The sequence below is a fragment of the Pantherophis guttatus genome, chromosome 11, assembly GCF_059756535.1.
Source record: "Pantherophis guttatus breed Tessera chromosome 11, ASM5975653v1, whole genome shotgun sequence".
NCBI classification, from domain to species: Eukaryota; Metazoa; Chordata; class Lepidosauria; order Squamata; family Colubridae; genus Pantherophis; species Pantherophis guttatus.
Window position 1 is genome coordinate 12,047,136 of NC_142073.1, and position 18,217 is coordinate 12,065,352.

Below are 18,217 nucleotides of genomic sequence, written 5' to 3' on the forward strand. Positions count from 1 at the left end.
TCCTAATCCATTCCATCGCATCGCGGCGGGGTCTCCATCCCTCTTTCGGAACCTCCGCACGTGCCGAACGTGCGCAACAGCCTCTGGCAAAGGACTCGGCGCCTCTGGCCGGACCGGCCCGGCCCGGGGCCAGCATCGCTCGGAGCCAGAGCGGGCGAGGAAGAAACCCCCAAGGCGGAGGAGGGTGGGCTCTCCTCCTCCCTCCATCCCTCCATCCCTCCATCCCTCCCTCCATCCCTCCATCCCTCCTTCCCTCCCTCCCTCCATCCCTCCTTCCCTCCCTCCTTCCCTCCCTGCCTCCCTCCTTCCCTCCCTCCCTCCCTCCTTCCCTGCCTCCCTCCATCCCTCCTTCCCTCCCTCCCTCCCTCCCTCCCTCCTTCCCTGCCTCCTTCCCTGCCTCCCTCCATCCCTCCCTCCCTCCCTCCCTCCTTCCCTGCCTCCCTCCATCCCTCCTTCCCTCCCTCCTTCCCTCCCTCCTTCCCTCCCTCCCTCCCTCCTTCCCTGCCTCCCTCCATCCCTCCTTCCCTCCCTCCCTCCCTCCATCCCTCCTTCCCTGCCTCCCTCCTTCCCTCCCTCCATCCCTCCTTCCCTCCCTCCCTCCTTCCCTGCCTCCCTCCCTCCCTCCCTCCCTCCCTCTATCCCTCCTTCCCTCCCTCCTTCTCCAGGGGCGGAGACGGCCGTCCTCCTTCGAGGGCGGGCAGCCTGGCCGGCCACCGCCCCGGAACTGCCGAGCGCCGAGCGGGAGAAGGACGGCCAGCCCAAGCGGGGCCGGGGGCGGAGGGAGAAGGCGGCTGTGGCGGCGCCCGATCCTTCGCTTCGCCAACCAGGCGCCCGCCGGACTTTGCAGGAGCCGCTTTCGGGTCGGGCCGGGAGTTGCTCCAGGCTGGTTTCTCCCGCTTGGAGCGCCGCTGCTCGGTTCCTTCCCCGCCTCGCCTCGAATCCGGGCACGGATGCACGGAGGAAGCCCGAGCTAAAAGAAGCGGAGGCGGAGGAGGAGGGCGCCCCCCCCTCTTTTTTTTTTTTTTTGCCCACCCCGGGGCGGAGAGAGGATCTCGGGCAAGCTGCTGGCGGACGCGGAAGAGGACTTAGGGAGGGGATCCTGCAACTCCTTTTTTTTTTCTCTTTTTTCTCGCCTCCTCTCCCCCTCCCCCAAAGTTTTTTGGGGGGGAGCAAGATAAAAAAAGGGGGGCCCGTGGAGGCGTTAATTTTCTGGCACGCAACGATCTGGCTTCCCTCCGAAGTTTTCTGCCTCTTCCTCCTCTTCCTCCTCCGTCCGGGAAGACGGATCGGAATCGAAAGCTTTTTTTTTAATAATTCTTCTTCTCCTTCTTCTTCTTCTTCTTCTTCTTCTTCTTCTTCTTCTTCTTCTTCTTCTTCTTCTTCTTCTTCTTCTTCTTCTTCTTCTTCTTCTTCTTCTTCTCCTCCTCCTTCTTCTTCTTCTTCTTCTTCTTCTTCTCCTTCTCCTTCTCCTTCTCCTTCTCCTTCTCCTTTCCTTCCTTCCTTCTTCCTTCTTTCTTCTTCTTCTTCTTCTTCTTCTCCTTCTCCTTCTTCCTTCTTCCTTCTTCCTTCTTTCTTCTTCTTTCTTCTTCTTCTTCTCCTTCTCCTTCTCCTTCTCCTTCTCCTTCTTTCTTCTTTCTTCTTCTTTCTTCTTCTCCTTCTCCTTCTCCTTCTTCCTTCTTTCTTCTTTCTTCTTCTTCTTTCTTCTTCTTCTTCTCCTTCTCCTTCTCCTTCTCCTTCTCCTTCTCCTTCTCCTTCTTTCTTCTTTCTTCTTCTTTCTTCTTCTCCTTCTCCTTCTCCTTCTTCCTTCTTTCTTCTTCTTCTTCTTTTTTTTTGTTGGGCTAACTCAGCTGTCCTTCCCCCCTCCCCCGCCAAGCGCCCAGCTGCGTCTCTGGAGCCACCCGTGGAGCCCTGCGAGGTAGGCTGGGCTGGGAAAGGCACGTGGCTGCCCCAACTCGAGGAAGCCGGGCCGAGGCTGAGCCCGTTTTTTGTTTTTTTTTTGCCTTGGTTTTTACGCCCGTGCAGGTGAGCGCTTTGCAAAAAGGGGAAAGGGGAGCCAAAAGCAGTTGGGTGAAATCCAGCAAGGTTTTGACCGGTTCTGGTGAACCGGTAGCGGGGGAATTTGGAGTAGTGAGGAGGAGAACGGGCAAATGCCACCTCTGGCTGGCCCCAGAGTGGGGTGGGAATGGAGATTTTGCAATATGCTTCCCCCAGGAGTGGGGAGGGAATGGGGGTTTTGGAGTATCCTTCCCCTGGAGTGGGGAGGGAAGGGGGATTTTACAGTATCCTTCCCCCTGGAGTGGGGAGGGAATGGGGATTTTGCAGTATCCTTCCCCTGGAGTGGGGAGGGAAGGGGGATTTTACAGTATCCTTCCCCCTGGAGTGGGGAGGGAATGGGGATTTTGCAATATCCTTTCCCTGGAGTCAGGAGGGAATGGGGATTTTATAGTATCCTCCCCTGGAATGGGGAGGGAAGGGGGATTTTGGAGTATCCTTCCCCTGGAGTGGGGAGGGAATGGAGATTTTGCAGTATCCTTCCCCTGGAGTGGGGAGGGAATGCGGATTTTGCAGTATCCTTCCCCTGGAGTGAGGTGGAATGGAGATTTTGCATTATCCTTTCCCTGGAGTGGGGTGGGAATGGCAATTTTGCAGTATCCTTCCCCTGGAGTTGGGAGGGAATGGAGATTTTGCAGCATCCTTCCCCTGGAGTGGGGAGGGAATGGGGATTTTGTAATATCATTCCCTCAGAGTGGGGTGGGAATGGGGATTTTGCAGTATCCTTCCCCTGGCACCCCCACCAAGCTACACCACACCACCAAGCCACGCCAACAGAACCGGTAGTAAAAAAAAATTGGATTTCACCACTGGTCAAAGGGTTTTTTTGGGAGTGTGTGTGTGTAAGTTTTGAACAGGTGAGGGTCAAAGGGATTGCATGATTTCTTTAAAATTTAAGTGCTGGGATTTGTTTTTTTAAGTTCATTGTGATTTTTTTAAAAATAAAGTTAAGGTATTCAGTGATGTCTCAGCCTCCATAAAGGCGCTTGGTGGAAGAATGCCAAGGAGGCCGGCCAACTCTCCATGGAATTAAGAGGAAGTGGTTTGAATCATCCAAGAGTCTAGCTTGCTGCTTTTAATCATTAAGCAAGGGCTGGTTCCTAGAATTAGATCCATTTGTGGGTTTCTAGTTAACTCTCCACCCTTCTCCGACTAATAAATTCTCTGCAGTGGCCCCTGTCAGGCAGATGTGACTTTTGAGTGACTTTCCTCTTCTTCCTCTCTCTCTCTCTCCCTCCCCCCCCCTTTCTCATTTGCGTGCAAAGTTCTGGGAACAAGTGAGCAATGATGGTTTCCATGTCAAGTTGTGAGGCATTTCGATTTTGATTCTAAGAAAAGGCACCCAAATCGTGCTTCGTCAGCAACTCTTTAAAGCAGCCGTGTCTTTTCCTAGGATTGGGCCTCTTATGTCAGTGAAGACTTGACCATCCCTCTCCTTGAGGCCCATTTCAGTCATGCAAGAGGAGGGAAGTCTGTAGAGATTCTCAGTTTGAAGACTTCTTCGCTTCTCATCCAAGAAGCTTCTTCAACTCTGACAGGATGGTGGGGAATGGAAGGATTTATATTCCTTGCAGACAGCTGGTCGTGTGCATCCTTTTAGAGGGCCTTTGAAGCACTTGGAGGTTTATCTGTGTCCTCAGGGTCACCTACACTAGTGGCCAAAATTGTGGGGAAAGTGTATTTTTGAGGTTTGATGGCTATAACACCACTTTTTTTGGGGAGCGATGAATTTCAAGATAATCCTATTCCACTGCTGGAATGGCCTGGGAATAGCTCAGACCTTATCCCAATTGAGAATCTATGGAGCCGACGAAAGAAACTTGTTAGTCAGAAGCGACCCAGCAATAAACCCCAGTTAATAGAAGCCATCATTCAATCTTGGCTTCACATTAGAACAGCTGCAGAACTGAAAGACTTGGTTCACTCCATGGGAAGACATTGTAAGGTCGTAATTCATGCTAAAGGTCACCCCACTAAGTATTAACTGACAAGGTGATAATTTTTGTATATCTCATTTTTTCTATGTGTTTCACTTTTCTTTTTCTTTCTTCCTTTTTTTTAAAATTTGATTTATATGCCGCCCTTCTCCGGAGACTCAGGGCGGCTTACAATGCGTTAAGCAATAGCCTTCATACTTTTGTATATTTATACAAAGTCAGCTTATTGCCCCCACAAACTGGGTCCTCATTTCACCTACCTTAGAAAGGATGGAAGGCTGAGTCAACCTTGAGCCTGGCGGGATTCGATCTTACTTTAATTGCAGACAGCTGGGGTTAATCACAATGCTATCAGTCTGCTGAGCCACCAGGCTCTTTCTTCTCTGTACTGTAACTGCTATTCTAATAGCAAATCTTTCATAAAAGTTATTGCATTACATTCTTGATTAAATTATCTTTCCGTTGATATATAATTTTATGGTACTACTCCAAAAAAAAACTACTGTCAGAGCTGAAGAAGCTCCTTAGATCAGAAGTGAAACCTCTTCAAAAGAAAAAGAACCAGAAAGTCCAGTGGCCTCCTGAAAAAGCACTTTTGGGAGACGAGGGGAGGGAAGATGACACCGATTTTTAAGTAATCCTCCTTTAGTGATCACACTAGAGACTGGCAACCTGTTCATTAAGTGAAGTGGTCGCTAAGCGAAACCTCGACCGTGCTTATGTTCTTACTTCAGCTTTTCCTTTGCTTCACAGGCCATAAATGTGAGGATTGGTCGCAAGGTTTCTTTTCCATCGGAATCTCTGAAGGAGGGCTGTTTGGATACAGTGGGAGCCAGCCTATTTTTCCTCGGCAGGTGATGGAATTGGAATTGTTTGGTAGAACATGAACCTAAGTTCATATTGGCTTTTCAGAAAAACGCAAGTCGATTACTATTCAGTTTGCACGTTCCTATGTGTTTTGACCTAGGCTTCCCCAGCAGCACGAAGCCGAGCCCTCGTCCCGATAAACCCCTTTTATTTAATTTACAGTGAATTCCTCTCCAGCAAAGTCTTTCCTCTCCCACATTCTTTCAAGATAGTTCACAATTACCGACCTTTATCAGGCTTGGAGAGTGGCCAGGCTGATATCTTTCAGACGCCGCAATACTTGGCAAGAATGCAGGAATGAACTAATTGTCTCCTGCAAACTCCACTCCCCTTTCGCTCCTCTTTTATTCCCTCTGGGAGGGGCCATTCACCGTCCACCTGTGGCTTTACTCCTGAGTCGACCCTTCTTCTTTAGCTGTTCCCTTCGTCTGGCAACTCTGGGCATGCGCACACTGGGAACAGGCTCCAGCTGTTTGTCTGCCTCACTGATGTCTGACTCCGAAGGCAGCTGATAGCTGGCATACAGCTCTGGCCCCTTCTCTGCCTTCGATGCAGAGCCCTCCCCAGACTCCAGGACTGGCCCCTGTTCCTCCCCAACCTCCTCACTGTCCGAATCTGCTGCCAGATCTGCTGGCCGCTGCTGGGCCACAACACTATGCAATTTCAAGATTATTAAGATCCTCCTTTCAACCAGGGCATAGATCAAGTCAGCATGCAGCCTATGAATCCATTTCCCAAGTGGGTTCCATTGCACAAATGCCCAGTTTTGCACATAACAGGCAATCCTCGACGTACGACCACAATTGAGCCAAAAATGTATGTTGCTCAGTAAGACACGTGTTAAACGAGCCTTGTCTCGGTGACTTTTCTTGTCTCGTTTCTTAAACGAATCGCTGCCGTCGTTAAATTAGTCACGCGGTTGTTAAGTGAACCCGGTTTCCCCATCGACTTTCCCTTGACAGCCAAAGGAGAGTTTGGGGACACTTCAAACCGTCATAAATGTGAATCGGTTGTCAAGCATCCGAACCTGAATCACAGATAGCCATGGGGACGCTGCAACAGTTGTAACTCTGAAAAATGGTCATAAATTGCTTTTTTCAGTGCCGTTGTAACTTTGAACGGTTACTAAGCGAACTGTTGTAAGTCGAGGATTAACTGTATGTGTAAATTCCATTACCTGTGTGTTATCAAATATCTTAGCAATAAACCTTTCTGGTTGCTTGGATAGCATTTTTCCTTTCTGATCCCTGTCATGGTTATATCAGTGGTGAAATCCTACCAGTTCTGCCTACCTTGTACAAGCCGGTAGCGGCTGGTTCAGCGAACTGGTAGCGGTGGCAGTGCGAGGCTCCGCCCACCCGCCCGGACATCATCATTACTTCCTAGTTTTTAACCCTCTGCACATGCGCAAAGCAGGGTGAAATCCAGCAGGTTCTGACAGGTTCTGGAAAACCGGTAGCGGAAATTTTGAGTAGTTCGGAGAACTGGTAAATACCACCTCTGGCTGGTCCCAGAGTGGGGTGGGAATGGGGATTTTGCAGTATCCTTTCTCCAGGAGTGGGGAGGGAACGGGGATTTTGCAGTATCCTTTTCCCAGGTGTAGGGTGGGAATGGGGATTTTGCAGCATCCTTCCCTTGGGAGTGGGGTGGGAATGGAGATTTTGCAGTATCCTTCCCCTGTCATGCCCACCAAGCATGCCCACAGAACCGGTAATAAAAAAAAAAATTGGATTTCACCACTGGCACAAAGCCTTCTGCTCATGCTCGGAGGGTCAAAAATCGGATGTGACGCAGCGCGCGCACTTCCGAACCGGTAGGGAAGATAAGTAGATTTCACACCTGAATTATATGTGATGAGGGACATCTCCATGCTTTTGCAGGAAGGACCTCCTGGTCAACCCAGAGAAGGGCTGACCATGCCACCTTCCAAAGATGTGGTCAAAATCGCCGTGCAGATGATGGGAGCGATTCCTCAGCTCATAGAACTAAATCAGGTAGATCAATCTTTACATCTTTTTACCAGTTTGGCACATGGAAGAGTTGTGCCCAATTTTATTTTCCGCGCACCCGGCTCTGCTTAAAAGGTTCAAATCATGTGGAAACCCTCACGTGCCGTTTATGTTTAATTGCAGGCTAAGCCTTTGTCAGCAGTTGTGAAAGAAGTCTGTGAAGTGTGAGTAGCTATTCCCTTTTTTTTCTTTCTTTCTTTTTTTTTTGCTTTTGCTTTGTAGCGGATCAGCAGAAAAAGTCTGAGACTGACGCGTAGATGAGTTTCAGACAGAAGCTGCTGCCTGCCAGATGTTTGCAAAAACTTACTGCATTTTTCCACACCCGCTTTAAGTTATTAAATATGTGTTAAGGGAGGTCTGCCTGTCTGCTTTCTGTTTCGTTAATACACTTTAGCTTTCTTGAACTTGAACACATCTTCAAGTTGTCGAAGTTGAGAAGCACTATTATAAATCAATGAAGCCCCCAAACTATTGATAGTAGGCATTTACCTAGATCAGTGTTTCCCAAACTTGGCTATTTTAAGATGCATGGACTTCAACTCCCAGAATTCCCCAGCCAGTATGCCTGGTTGAGGAATTCTGGGAGTTGAAGTCCATACATCTTCAAAGGGTCAAGTTTGGGAAACACTGATCTAGATGTTTCGCCCTTCACCTCCTCTTCACTCCCTTTCATGCTTTTCTTCTCTTCATCGTCTCTTCCATCCTTCTGTTGGAATTAAAGGTCTGTACTTGTCCATATAATAACAGAACAACAGAGTTGAAAGAAACCTTGGAGGTCTCCAGGGGTCGGCAACCTTAAACACTCAAAAGAGCCACAGAGGTCCTAACCAGAAGCTCCCCCCCCCCATTCAATTCTGGAGCTGACAGAAAGTCTGGTTCCCCCACCATAGAGTCTCCTCCTAGCATGGCGTCCTTTTTCCTCTACCTGTCCTAACTGAAAACCCTATGAATTGTGGAGCCGACCAGCAACAGGGAGCTGCAGCAGAGGGAAGAAAGAGTCACATGCAGCTCCAGAGCCTCAGGTTGCCGACTCTTGTTCTAGTCTTACCTCCTGCTCAGGCAGGAAGTCCTATACCATTTCAGCCAAATGTTTGTCCAGTCTCTTCTTAAAAACTTCCAGTACTGGAACAACTTCTGGAAGCAAGTTGTTCCACTGATTAATTGTTCTAACTGTCAGGGAATTTCTCCTTAGTTCTAAGTTGCTTCTCTCCTTGATTAGTTTCCACTCATTGCTTCTTGCCTTACCCTCAGGTGCTTTGAAGAATAGCTTGACTCCCTCTTCTTTGTGGCAGCCCCTGAGATATTGGAACACTGCTATCATGTCACCTCTACTTCTTTTCACTAGTCTAGACAAACTCAATTCCTGCAACCGTTCTTCGTATGTTTTAGATGTGTTTTTAGATAAGAGACGTTTCGTATCTGTGAAAGAGAATAGATCATTTGCATACTTGCAAGAGAAAGGAGAATCGATTTCACAAATTGGAGCCTCGTTGTAAAAGAATGAAGTTTAATTGGTAGTTAATTCAGTTATTATGAAGAGTTATTTTGTCCTCACTATTCTCTTTTTTGGGAGCGTGTCTTCATAAACAACATGTTTATGGAGGTAGGGAAACACCTCTAGGAACTGGTAAAGGCTGAGTAGGCTATTGCACAGAATTTTACTCCCCCAGTGTGGGTGTGTATGTGTATATACACAAATATAGGCATGTATAATTTCTCCTTAATTCCCTTGTCCCCCTCCCTCCCCCCCCTTTTTTTGAGGGTCATGTTCCTTTCAGGTAAACACAGAATTTGATTAAACTTTGTAGAAAACTTACCGTAATTTTCAGAGTATAAGATGCACCTTTTCCCCCCCTAAAAGAGGGTGAAAATTTGGGTGCGTCTTATACATCAAATGTAGCCCCACCCACCCACTGGCCCCCACCCCATGGCCTTTGCCCCCCAGCAGTTTACCTCCTTGCAGCAAGAAGAAACAGCTCGGTTCAGCTTCAGCACAGTCTAATTAGCACAAGTTGATTGGATCGGCCTCCGGACTCTCAGTTGTTTTGCTCTCAGCTGTTTTGCTCTGAGCAGTTTTGTTCTCAGCTGATTTGCTCTCAGCTGTTTTGCGCTGGTCTCTGCTGCTTGCTGCAAGGAGGTAAATTGCTGGGAGCATATTTTTTTTCCTTGTGCTAATCAAGCTATGCTGAAAACGAAAATGAAAGCAAAGCAGGCTGTTTGCTGTTTGCTGCAAGGAGGCAAAATTTCTTTTTCTTGTTTTCCTCAACAAAAAAGGTAGGTGCGTTTTATAATCCAGAGCGTTTTATATTCCGAAAAATATGGTAGTTAAGTAGCAGACAAAATATTTGCATGATTCAGACGACTTATCTCCTTGGACATCCAGTTTCTTTTCTGGGAAATGGAAATACACCAATTTTTTTTGGGTGGGGGGAGAAATCTGTGCACCCTGGCAAAACTCCGATTGTCTGTCTCTAACATAGGTGGAACCTGAATAATTCTGAGCGCTATGCGTTGCAGTACGTGGATGGCCAGCAAGCCTACATCACAGAACTGGTGAGTGCATTTGAGAAAGAGTTTAGTAGACCAGCCTGGTGTTTTAAAGAATGCCTGCAAGGAAGGTTATAGCCTGGCTAAAAAAAAAGAGATGGACATTGAATGATTACCGTAAGTAAAACAACTTTTTCTGCCTCTTATTTTTCAGTTCTCCTAGAAGGCTAGTTAAAATGTTGGCAAGATAGACATTTTGAACCAGTTCATCTTTGGCTGCTTTTATTCAGTGTTTTGAGATTTTGATTGTGCAATTATTTTCTTGCCTTTTTTTGTTAGAACCGTGGAGAAATTAAGAATGGGAGTATCCTGCAGTTGACAACTGCTCCGGTAGGTCCCACTGCAAACGGGAAAGCATTCCAAATTTTGTCTTTGCTCAAGGACAATGTCTATTATAGAAGCTGTAGATTCCAAGCATGTGATTTCTGCATGCTTTCCCCCTTATTTTCTTACTGGGTTTTTGTCATCTTGCAAATATTGCAGACTAATCATTAGAACAAAAAGAGATTTTTTTGCATTCTGCTGGCTCCTCCATTTACGCACATCTTTAGGATGATGATGCATTATTATTATTTTTTTGCAAATACAGGAAACTGAGAACGTTTTATGGTTGTGTTATAAAATACTTTCAGAACAGCTCGGGGGGGCCTAAAAATGAAGACACTTCCTTTTCAAGCTTGAGAGTTCACTCCTAGGTAGTGACAGATGTTTCTCTATCAGGGCACAAAGAGAAAATATTTGCTCTGAGCTCCGTGTAGGTGTCAGGAAGGGCATCCAGCCAGTAAATGCTCAGCTCAGTTCAGTTGTCCTGACCCCATCCCCGAAGCAAGAAGAAAAAAAGAAAGAAAAAAAATAGAATACTTTCACATGAGGCTTTTATTGCAAAATCATGCAGTTTCCTCCCGTTGAGTTTCATTTATTTATTTTTAGTGATTGGATCGAGAATGTTGATGGCCAAAGGTCATTAATTTCTTATCATGATAGCCCTTAACACATATTCCGACTGCTTCTTTCTTCCTTACTTGGAGGAAATCCATAGGAAATAGAGGCTGCAGAACGTTTTTTTTAAAAAAACAAAAACCACATCCTGGCTACTATTTTTACCTTCTGTTTATATCAATACTTTTTGGTTGCTTTTTGTTCTTGCTACTCTGGCTAAATTTTACAGTCCTTACTGTTTAAGGGCCCAGTGCTTAGCAGAAAAATATTATTATGCCCATTCCTAGGCATATAATAGAAGCAGCAATGAGATGGACTGCAGTTGTGTTCCTTTTGATGTTTTAGCACAGCTTTCCTCAACCTAGACCCCTCCAGATGTGTTCATTGGGAATTTTAGGAATTGCCCTCCCTAAAAAGGTAAAAGTAAAGGTTCCCCTTGCACATGGGTGCTAGTCGTTCCCGACTCTAGGGGGCGGTGCTCATCTCCGTTTCAAAGCCGAAGAGCCAGCGCTGTCCGAAGACGTCTCCGTGGTCATGTGGCCGGCGTGACTCAATACCAAAGGCGCACGGAACGCTGTTCCCTTCCCACCAAAGGTGGTCCCTGTTTTTCTACTTGCCTTTTTTACGTGCTTTCGGACTGCTGGGTTGGCAGAAGCTGGGACAAGTAATGGGAGCTCACCCCCGTTACGCGGCACTAGGGATTCGAACCGCTGAACTGCCGACCTTTCGATCGACAAGCTCAGCGTCTTAGTCAAAAAGCAGTTGCTTTAATGTTACTTTTGCTGTTGCCTTGAGTCAATTCTTGATTTCATTTAGTTATTTTTGGAGGGGAGGTGTAAATCACCTTGATGCAAATGCAAAACCTATCTACTTTCCTACTATTGTAGCCAAATGGGATGCAAATATATTTATATAACTAGAGGCTGTGCTGAGATTGAGAGAGGGAAAAAAGGAAGAGGATCTCTAGACACTTATCAGCAGATAAGACAGCTTGCTTATCACACGCACACATGGATTTTCAGCCTGAGGGATGTGCAAACAAATTGGGGGGGGGAAAAAGAATCTAGAAGCTTCCGAGGGGGACCTGAGCTTCGTGAACTCACCAATAAAAAGGACGGCTGGGGGATTCCTATCTCGCTTCTCATTCTTTTTGTAATCGGAAGCTTATTTCTTGTTTCAACTCATTTAAAGAACCTTCCTTCCTTGATTGTGCTCTGCAGTTAAGCTGGCTGAGGTGATAAGTCCTCTTTTAGTGGCATTAAACTATTGCCGGTCTGCTGAACTTGTTCCTGTTTGAGCAACGTAACCAGAACTGAATGCAACAATATTCCAAGTTGTGGTTATATCATCTTCTTTGATTCCCCCCCCCCCCCAAATGATCTCCTTGCAGGATCAAGAGGCAGCAAAGCTGCATGGGGGTATTCAAAGCAACAGTGTGGATGTGAAGACTAATTCTTTGAAGAAGTTGGCAAGCCTGTCCCGGGATGTGGCCTTCGCTCAGGAGTTTATTAGCAGAAATGGCCTGAATCAGCTCTTCATGATTGTGGAAGAAGATAATAAGTGAGTATCTTCAGGGCGGAAGGGTGCTTCACTGCTGCTTTTGGCATGAGTTTTCCTTCTAATCTCTTCTAAGGATGTTTTCTGCAGCTCCTCAGGCAGTGGCAGTATTGAGCCGGTTCGGATCGGTTCGAGCGAACTGGTAGTAGCGACCTACGTATGGGCCTGCCCATCTGCCCCCGGTGCTATGCAGGGGTGAAATGTTCCCGGTTCGGACCAGATCACCCGATCCGGTAGCGATGGCAGCGGGTGGTTCAGAGAACCGGTAGCAAAAATCCCTGCCCCCTCCATGCCCAGCTGAGCCGCGCAATCATCAGAGGCTTTTTTAAAAATTATTTTTAAAAGCATTTTTTCTACAACCTCTTCGGCCGAGAAAATGCTTTTAAAAGTAAAAAAAAAAAAGCCTCTGATGATTGCGCGGCTCAGCTGTGATTGTCAGAGGCATTTTTTTACCTTTTAAAAGCATTTTTTCTACAACCTCGTCGGCCGAAGAGGTTGTAGAAAAAAAATGCTTTTAAAAGCCTTTGACGATCCCAGCTGAGTTGCCTGATCGTCAGAGGCTTTTAAAAGCATTTTTTTTACAACCTCTTCAGCCGAAAAAATGCTTTTAAAAGTAAAAAAAAAAAAGCCTCTGATGATTGCGCGGCTCAGCTGTGATTGTCAGAGGCATTTTTTTACCTTTTAAAAGCATTTTTTCTACAACCTCGTCGGCCGAAGAGGTTGTAGAAAAAAAATGCTTTTAAAAGCCTTTGACGATCCCAGCTGAGTTGCCTGATCGTCAGAGGCTTTTAAAAGCATTTTTTTTTACAACCTCTTCGGCCGAAAAAAATGCTTTTAAAAGTAAAAAAAAAAAAAAAAGTTGGCCACGCCCACCCAGTCACATTACCCCCACCCCCACCACCACCAAGCCATGCCTACAGAACCGGTAATAACTAATTTTACATTTCGCCACTGGTGCTATCCTGTCCTATTTAACCACATTTTCTAAGCCGCGTGCATGTGTGCAAGTTGCATTTGTAAGCAAAGCACACGCGTGGAAGGCCACACGCTCACATTTTCGGTGCGCAGCGAACTGGTGGTAAAATTATGTGGAAACCCCCCCCCCCTGTCCTCAGGTAGCTATGGGGCAGACAACCCACGGCATATGAACTGATTGTGGTCTTCTGCAATGCCCTTATGCGATTCCTGGAGCCAATTTGCCAGTGAAAGGCGAAAACGACTGCGATGTTAAGAGCACCGCTGTTTTTAAGCTTTACCATCATGGATATACACTTCGTACATTTCCCTCCCCCCCCCAAAAAAAATGTTTTGGTTTATCGTTTGGCTTTGCCCACAATTTTCATGCCGGACCCCATTTTTTTCATTGGGGTGCCACCTTCCGCCAATCATCCTTACTGATCAATGAACTGCTGGTCCAGTTGAGTTCCAGGAAGGAGGCACCAATCCATGCAGGTTTAAGCGAAAATTGTGCGTTTTAAACTCTCTCTTCTCCATTAAGTTTCCTCTGTTTTCTCTTTATAACATGAAGTCGTGGATTCATAATCATAAATTTCAGGGATTCAGCTGTCCACTGTGGCCAGAGTGAGTTATGCAAAGGATGCAGACTTATAATATAACAAGAAGGCGTTTCTCAGCAACATTATTATTTTTATTTTTATTTTTATTATTTTTTTTAAATTTGATTTATATGCCGCCCTTCTTCGGAGACTCAGGGCGGCTTACAATGCGTTAAGCAATAGCCTTCATACTTTTGTATATTTATACAAAGTGAGCTTATTGCCCCCACAAACTGGGTCCTCATTTAATCTACCTTAGAAAGGATGGAAGGCTGAGTCAACCTTGAGCCTTGGAGAGATTCGAACCTGCAGTAATTGCAGGCAGCTGTTCTTAATAACAGGGTGCATTAAACCACTGTACTACCAAGGCTCTTATTGTCATGGCCCTTGATTTTTTCCTTAGAATATTCTGCCCCATCTCTTTCTGCTTCCTTGGCCTTTTTTCCCCCTGGGACGTTGGCTTTTATGGAGACGTTTCCTTTTTCTTCTTCTCCTTCTTTGTTCCTTCTCTCTCCTCCTAGGTTCCTCTAATGCATCCTTCCTATGGTTTCTGGGTTTGAGTCTCCCACTCGCCCTTTGGCTCTTACCCTGTTTGCTGTCTGTTACTCCAGTACAGGGGAGATTCTGGCGTATACCCTGAAGGCCTTTGTGGAGCTGATGGAACATGATTTTGTTTCCTGGGAGACTCTCAGCCCTACTTTCATCAAAAAGGTAAGGCTCATGACATGGAAGCAGTTCTTCCTGTTCTCCCAGAACATCTGGGTTCTAGATTTCCCTTCGGGAGATGGTCAGGATTTAGTGGAACTGGAAACCAAGTTTGGCAATGTGGACTTCACAGACATTTCTTTTTGGGTTCATAGAATATTCTCTCTCTCTCTCTCTCTCTCACACACACACACACCTACCTTCTCCCTTTTCTTCCTATCTCTTCTTTTTCTCTCTCTCTCTCTCTCTCACACACTTTCTCCCTTTTCTTCCTATCTCTTGTTTCTCTCTTTCTCTCTCTCTCTCACACACACACCTTCTTCTCCCTTTTCTTCCTATCTCTTGTTTCTCTCTCTCTCTCTCTCTCACACTTTCTCCCTTTTCTTCCTATCTCTTCTTTCTCTCTTTCTCTCTCTCTCTCACACACACACCTTCTTCTCCCTTTTCTTCCTATCTCTTGTTTCTCTCTTTCTCTCTCTCACACACCTTCTCCCTTTTCTTCCTATCTCTTCTTTCTCTCTTTCTCTCTCTCTCTCACACACACACCTTCTTCTCCCTTTTCTTCCTATCTCTTGTTTCTCTCTTTCTCTCTCTCTCTCTCACACACACACATCTTCTCCCTTTCCTTCCTATCTCTTCTTTCTCTCTTTCTCTCTCTCTCACACACCTTCTCCCTTTTCTTCCTATCTCTTCTTTCTCTCTCTCTCTCTCTCACACACACACACCTTCTCCCTTTCCTTCCTATCTCTTGTTTCTCTCTTTCTTTCTCTCTCTCTCTCTCACACACACACCTTCTCCCTTTTCTTCCTATCTCTTCTCTCTCTCACACACACACATACACACATCTTCTCCCTTTCCTTCCTATCTCTTCTTTCTTTCTTTCTCTCTCTCTCTCACACACATCTTCTCCCTTTTCTTCCTGTCTCTTCTTTCTTTTAAAATGAGCGAAGAGGAAGTGTATTACAAAACCTCTCTCTTAAGCCTCAGATTTATTTTCAAGACTGTTTCTGAATTGCATCTAGGAACAGTGGCTGACTACATCCATCTATCTGTTGATCTATCTTCTCTTATCTATCCAACAGTCAAATCCTACTGGAGTGTTTACAAAGTGAGTTGTAATCTTAATTGTTTAGGAAAAACCACTGTAAACGTGTAAAAATAAGCAGCACAGGAAAGCTTTTTCAAAAGCTCCGTCTTTCAGTGTACAATGGGCACTTAAAGTCACGTTATGCAACATTTGAAAAAATGGTCATGGAATTTTACTTCGATTTATTATTATGTGTTGATTCCCCCCCCCTTGAATTATCACTGTTGTGTGATTTGGCTGACACAAAAGGCAGAAAGATTTTGAGATGGGAAGTGATGTGGGAATTCCACAGGAGGATCACAGGCAGCTAACGGATCCTCTAAGCATACAGTAGTGGCCAAAATTGTGGAAACCTTTTGGGAAAAGTGTATTTTTGAGGTTTGATGGCTAATAACACCACTTTTTTTTTTGGAGTTTCAAGATAATCCTATTCCACTGCTGGAAAGGCCTGGGAATAGCCCAGATCTTAACCTAATTGAAAATCTATGGAGCCACCTAAAGAAACTTGTTAGTCAGAAGTGACCCAGCAATAAAACTCAGTTAATAGAAGCAATCCTTCAATCTTGGTTTCACATTATAACAGCTGCAGAACTAAAAGACTTGGTTCACTCCATGGGAAGATGTTGTAAGGCCGTGATTCACGCTAAAGGTTACCCAACTAAGTATTAACTGACATGGTGATAATTTTTGTATATCTCGTTTTTTCTATGATGGTAATTTTTGTATATCTCGTTGTTTCACTTTTCTTCTTTATACTGTAACTGCTATTCTAATAGCAAATCCTTCATAAAAGGTATTGCATTACGTTCTTGATTAAATTATCTTTCCATTGATATATAATTTTATGGTACTACTCCAAAAAAAAAAAAGTGGTGTTATTAGTTAGTTTTAGAAAATACACTTTTCCCAAAAGGTTTCCACAGTTTTGGCCACTATTGTATCTTAGATCCATTTCCAGGACTAGAGAAGGTTACCAACATTACTTTAGCAAGGATCAGAGTGCTTAGTCAAGTTCTGGAATAATTAACTTGATGTTTTCCAGGATCAGTTCAATGGAAGCCGAAGAGAAATTGCGTATTTCCAGAAGCGATCTAATTTTCTAGATCATATCGTTTGCAGAGAATTTCTCAGTATTCACAGGCTCTGTGCTCCTTAAGAATCTTCAAAGGAAGATAATGATTTTTCACAACTGTTTATTTATTTATTTATTGGTTCGATTTATATGCTGCCCTTCTCCAGAGACTCAGGGTGGCTTACAATGCGTTAAGCAATAGCCTTCATACTTTTGTATATACCTGCTTAGTAGGGCTTTTGCCCCCCCCCCAAGCGGTGTTCTTTTTTATACAAAGTCAGCTTATTGCCCCCACAATCCGGGTCCTCATTTTACCTACCTTAGAAAGGATGGAAGGCTGAGTCAACCTTGAGCCTGGTGAGATTTGAACTTGCAGTAATTGCAGACAGCTGGTGTTAATCACAATGCTATCAGTCTGCTGAGCCACCAGGCTCTTTCTTCTCTATACTGTAACTGCTATTCTAATAGCAAATCTTTCATAAAAGTTATTGCATTACATTCTTATGGCTTATACAAAAGCTGCCCAAGGGATTTGACCAATTGAGTGCCAGCCGTGGTAGAAAACTTACAACTCTTGTCGTCGTAAAGAAGGAAAGAATCAAAGCGATTAAGTGAACAAAGATATGAATCCCTCTCCACTGTCTAATTAATCTGAAATCTGTTCTTTGGCTGTAGATTGTGAGTTACATCAATATCAGTCCCCTGGATGCTTCCATCCAGCAGATTTCCCTGGCCATCTTGGAGAACATGGTGCCCACCAGTCGGGCTCTTTTTGAGCTGGTCAAGCAACAGGTGACTCTGGATCGCCTCATTGCCCTCCTGCAAGTGTAAGCATAAGATGAGCCGTAAGGAGCAGCTTTCCAGCAGTCCAACCTCCCAAAAACCCACCACCCACAAGATTCGGAAAGAGTCCTGTTATTTCCCAGCAGTGGGTCTCATTTACTGGCAGGAGGAGGAACCCACAAAAAAAGTTGCAGAATGGAATGCGGCTTTTTAAGGTTGCCGCTGCGATGTTCTAGCATTCTGGCTGTAGAGAGCGACTGCTGATGGTGTATCGACATCTGTCAGTCACCTCCAGTTGTTTTGTGATCATTGCAATCTCCCGGATGTGGGTTCCCCTCAGTGGTGAAATCCAATTTTTTTTACTACCGGTTCTGTGGGTGTGGTTTGGTGGGTGTGGCAGGGGAAGGATACTGCAAAATCACCATTCCCTTCCCACTCCAGGGGGAAGGATATTGCAAAATCTCCATTCCCTCCCCACTCAAGGGGAAGGATACTGCAAAATCCCCATTCCCTCCCCACTCCAGGGGAAAGATACTGCAAAATCCCCATTTCCTCCCCACTCTGGGGCCAGCTAGAGGTGGCATTTGCCGGTTCTCCGAACTACTCAAAATTTCTGCTACCGGTTCTCCAGAACCTGTCAGAATCTGCTGGATTTCACTCCTGGTTCCCCCCCCTCCAACACTTATTTGTGGGAGTTATATGCCCCAAAATTGGGATTCCTACCAGCTGCAGTGTGCTGATCCCTTTCTCAAGTGGGCGATAGTAATGTTACGGCCCTCCCAGCTACCTTGGGAAGTAAGGGATCTCTTGGTGATCACGTTGAGAATCCTTGGTGAGGATCATGGAGGTTATGGGGAAATCCAAGCCTTCTGGTAGCATCGCACTCATGTTGGAAGTACCACGGTGCTTCCAGGTTGAAAGGATTAGCCGGTGATACTGCCGTTGCCCTGGGGACGCCCGGGGTGGGGGCTCCTTTCAGGCAGGAGCTGGATCAAAGGACCAATTAAGCGAACTAATTGTCTCCTGCAAACTCCACTCCCCTTTTGCTCCTCTTTTATTCCCTCTGGGAGGGGCCATTCATCGTCCACCTGTGGCCTTACTCCCAA

General features: G+C 45.7%; 1 protein-coding gene across 2 annotated transcripts in view; it reads left to right on the forward strand.

Annotated features, from left to right (window-relative positions):
* Window positions 1-720: 720 nt before the first annotated feature.
* Window positions 721-18,217, forward strand: part of ELMO3 (engulfment and cell motility 3) — a 33,146-nt gene continuing 15,649 nt past the window's right edge. The window contains exons 1-9 of one of the 2 annotated variants that reach the window (XM_060681589.2): window positions 721-2,022; window positions 4,743-4,843; window positions 6,737-6,850; window positions 6,989-7,029; window positions 9,346-9,418; window positions 9,692-9,742; window positions 11,742-11,911; window positions 14,076-14,175; window positions 17,004-17,155. In XM_060681589.2, coding sequence (XP_060537572.1) covers window positions 6,773-6,850; window positions 6,989-7,029; window positions 9,346-9,418; window positions 9,692-9,742; window positions 11,742-11,911; window positions 14,076-14,175; window positions 17,004-17,155 — 665 coding nt within the window. In that variant the 5' untranslated portion in view covers window positions 721-2,022; window positions 4,743-4,843; window positions 6,737-6,772. Of the gene's footprint in view, window positions 2,023-4,585; window positions 4,844-6,736; window positions 6,851-6,988; window positions 7,030-9,345; window positions 9,419-9,691; window positions 9,743-11,741; window positions 11,912-14,075; window positions 14,176-17,003; window positions 17,156-18,217 lie in introns of those variants that run through there. The other variant, XM_060681588.2, reaches the window with a different exon arrangement.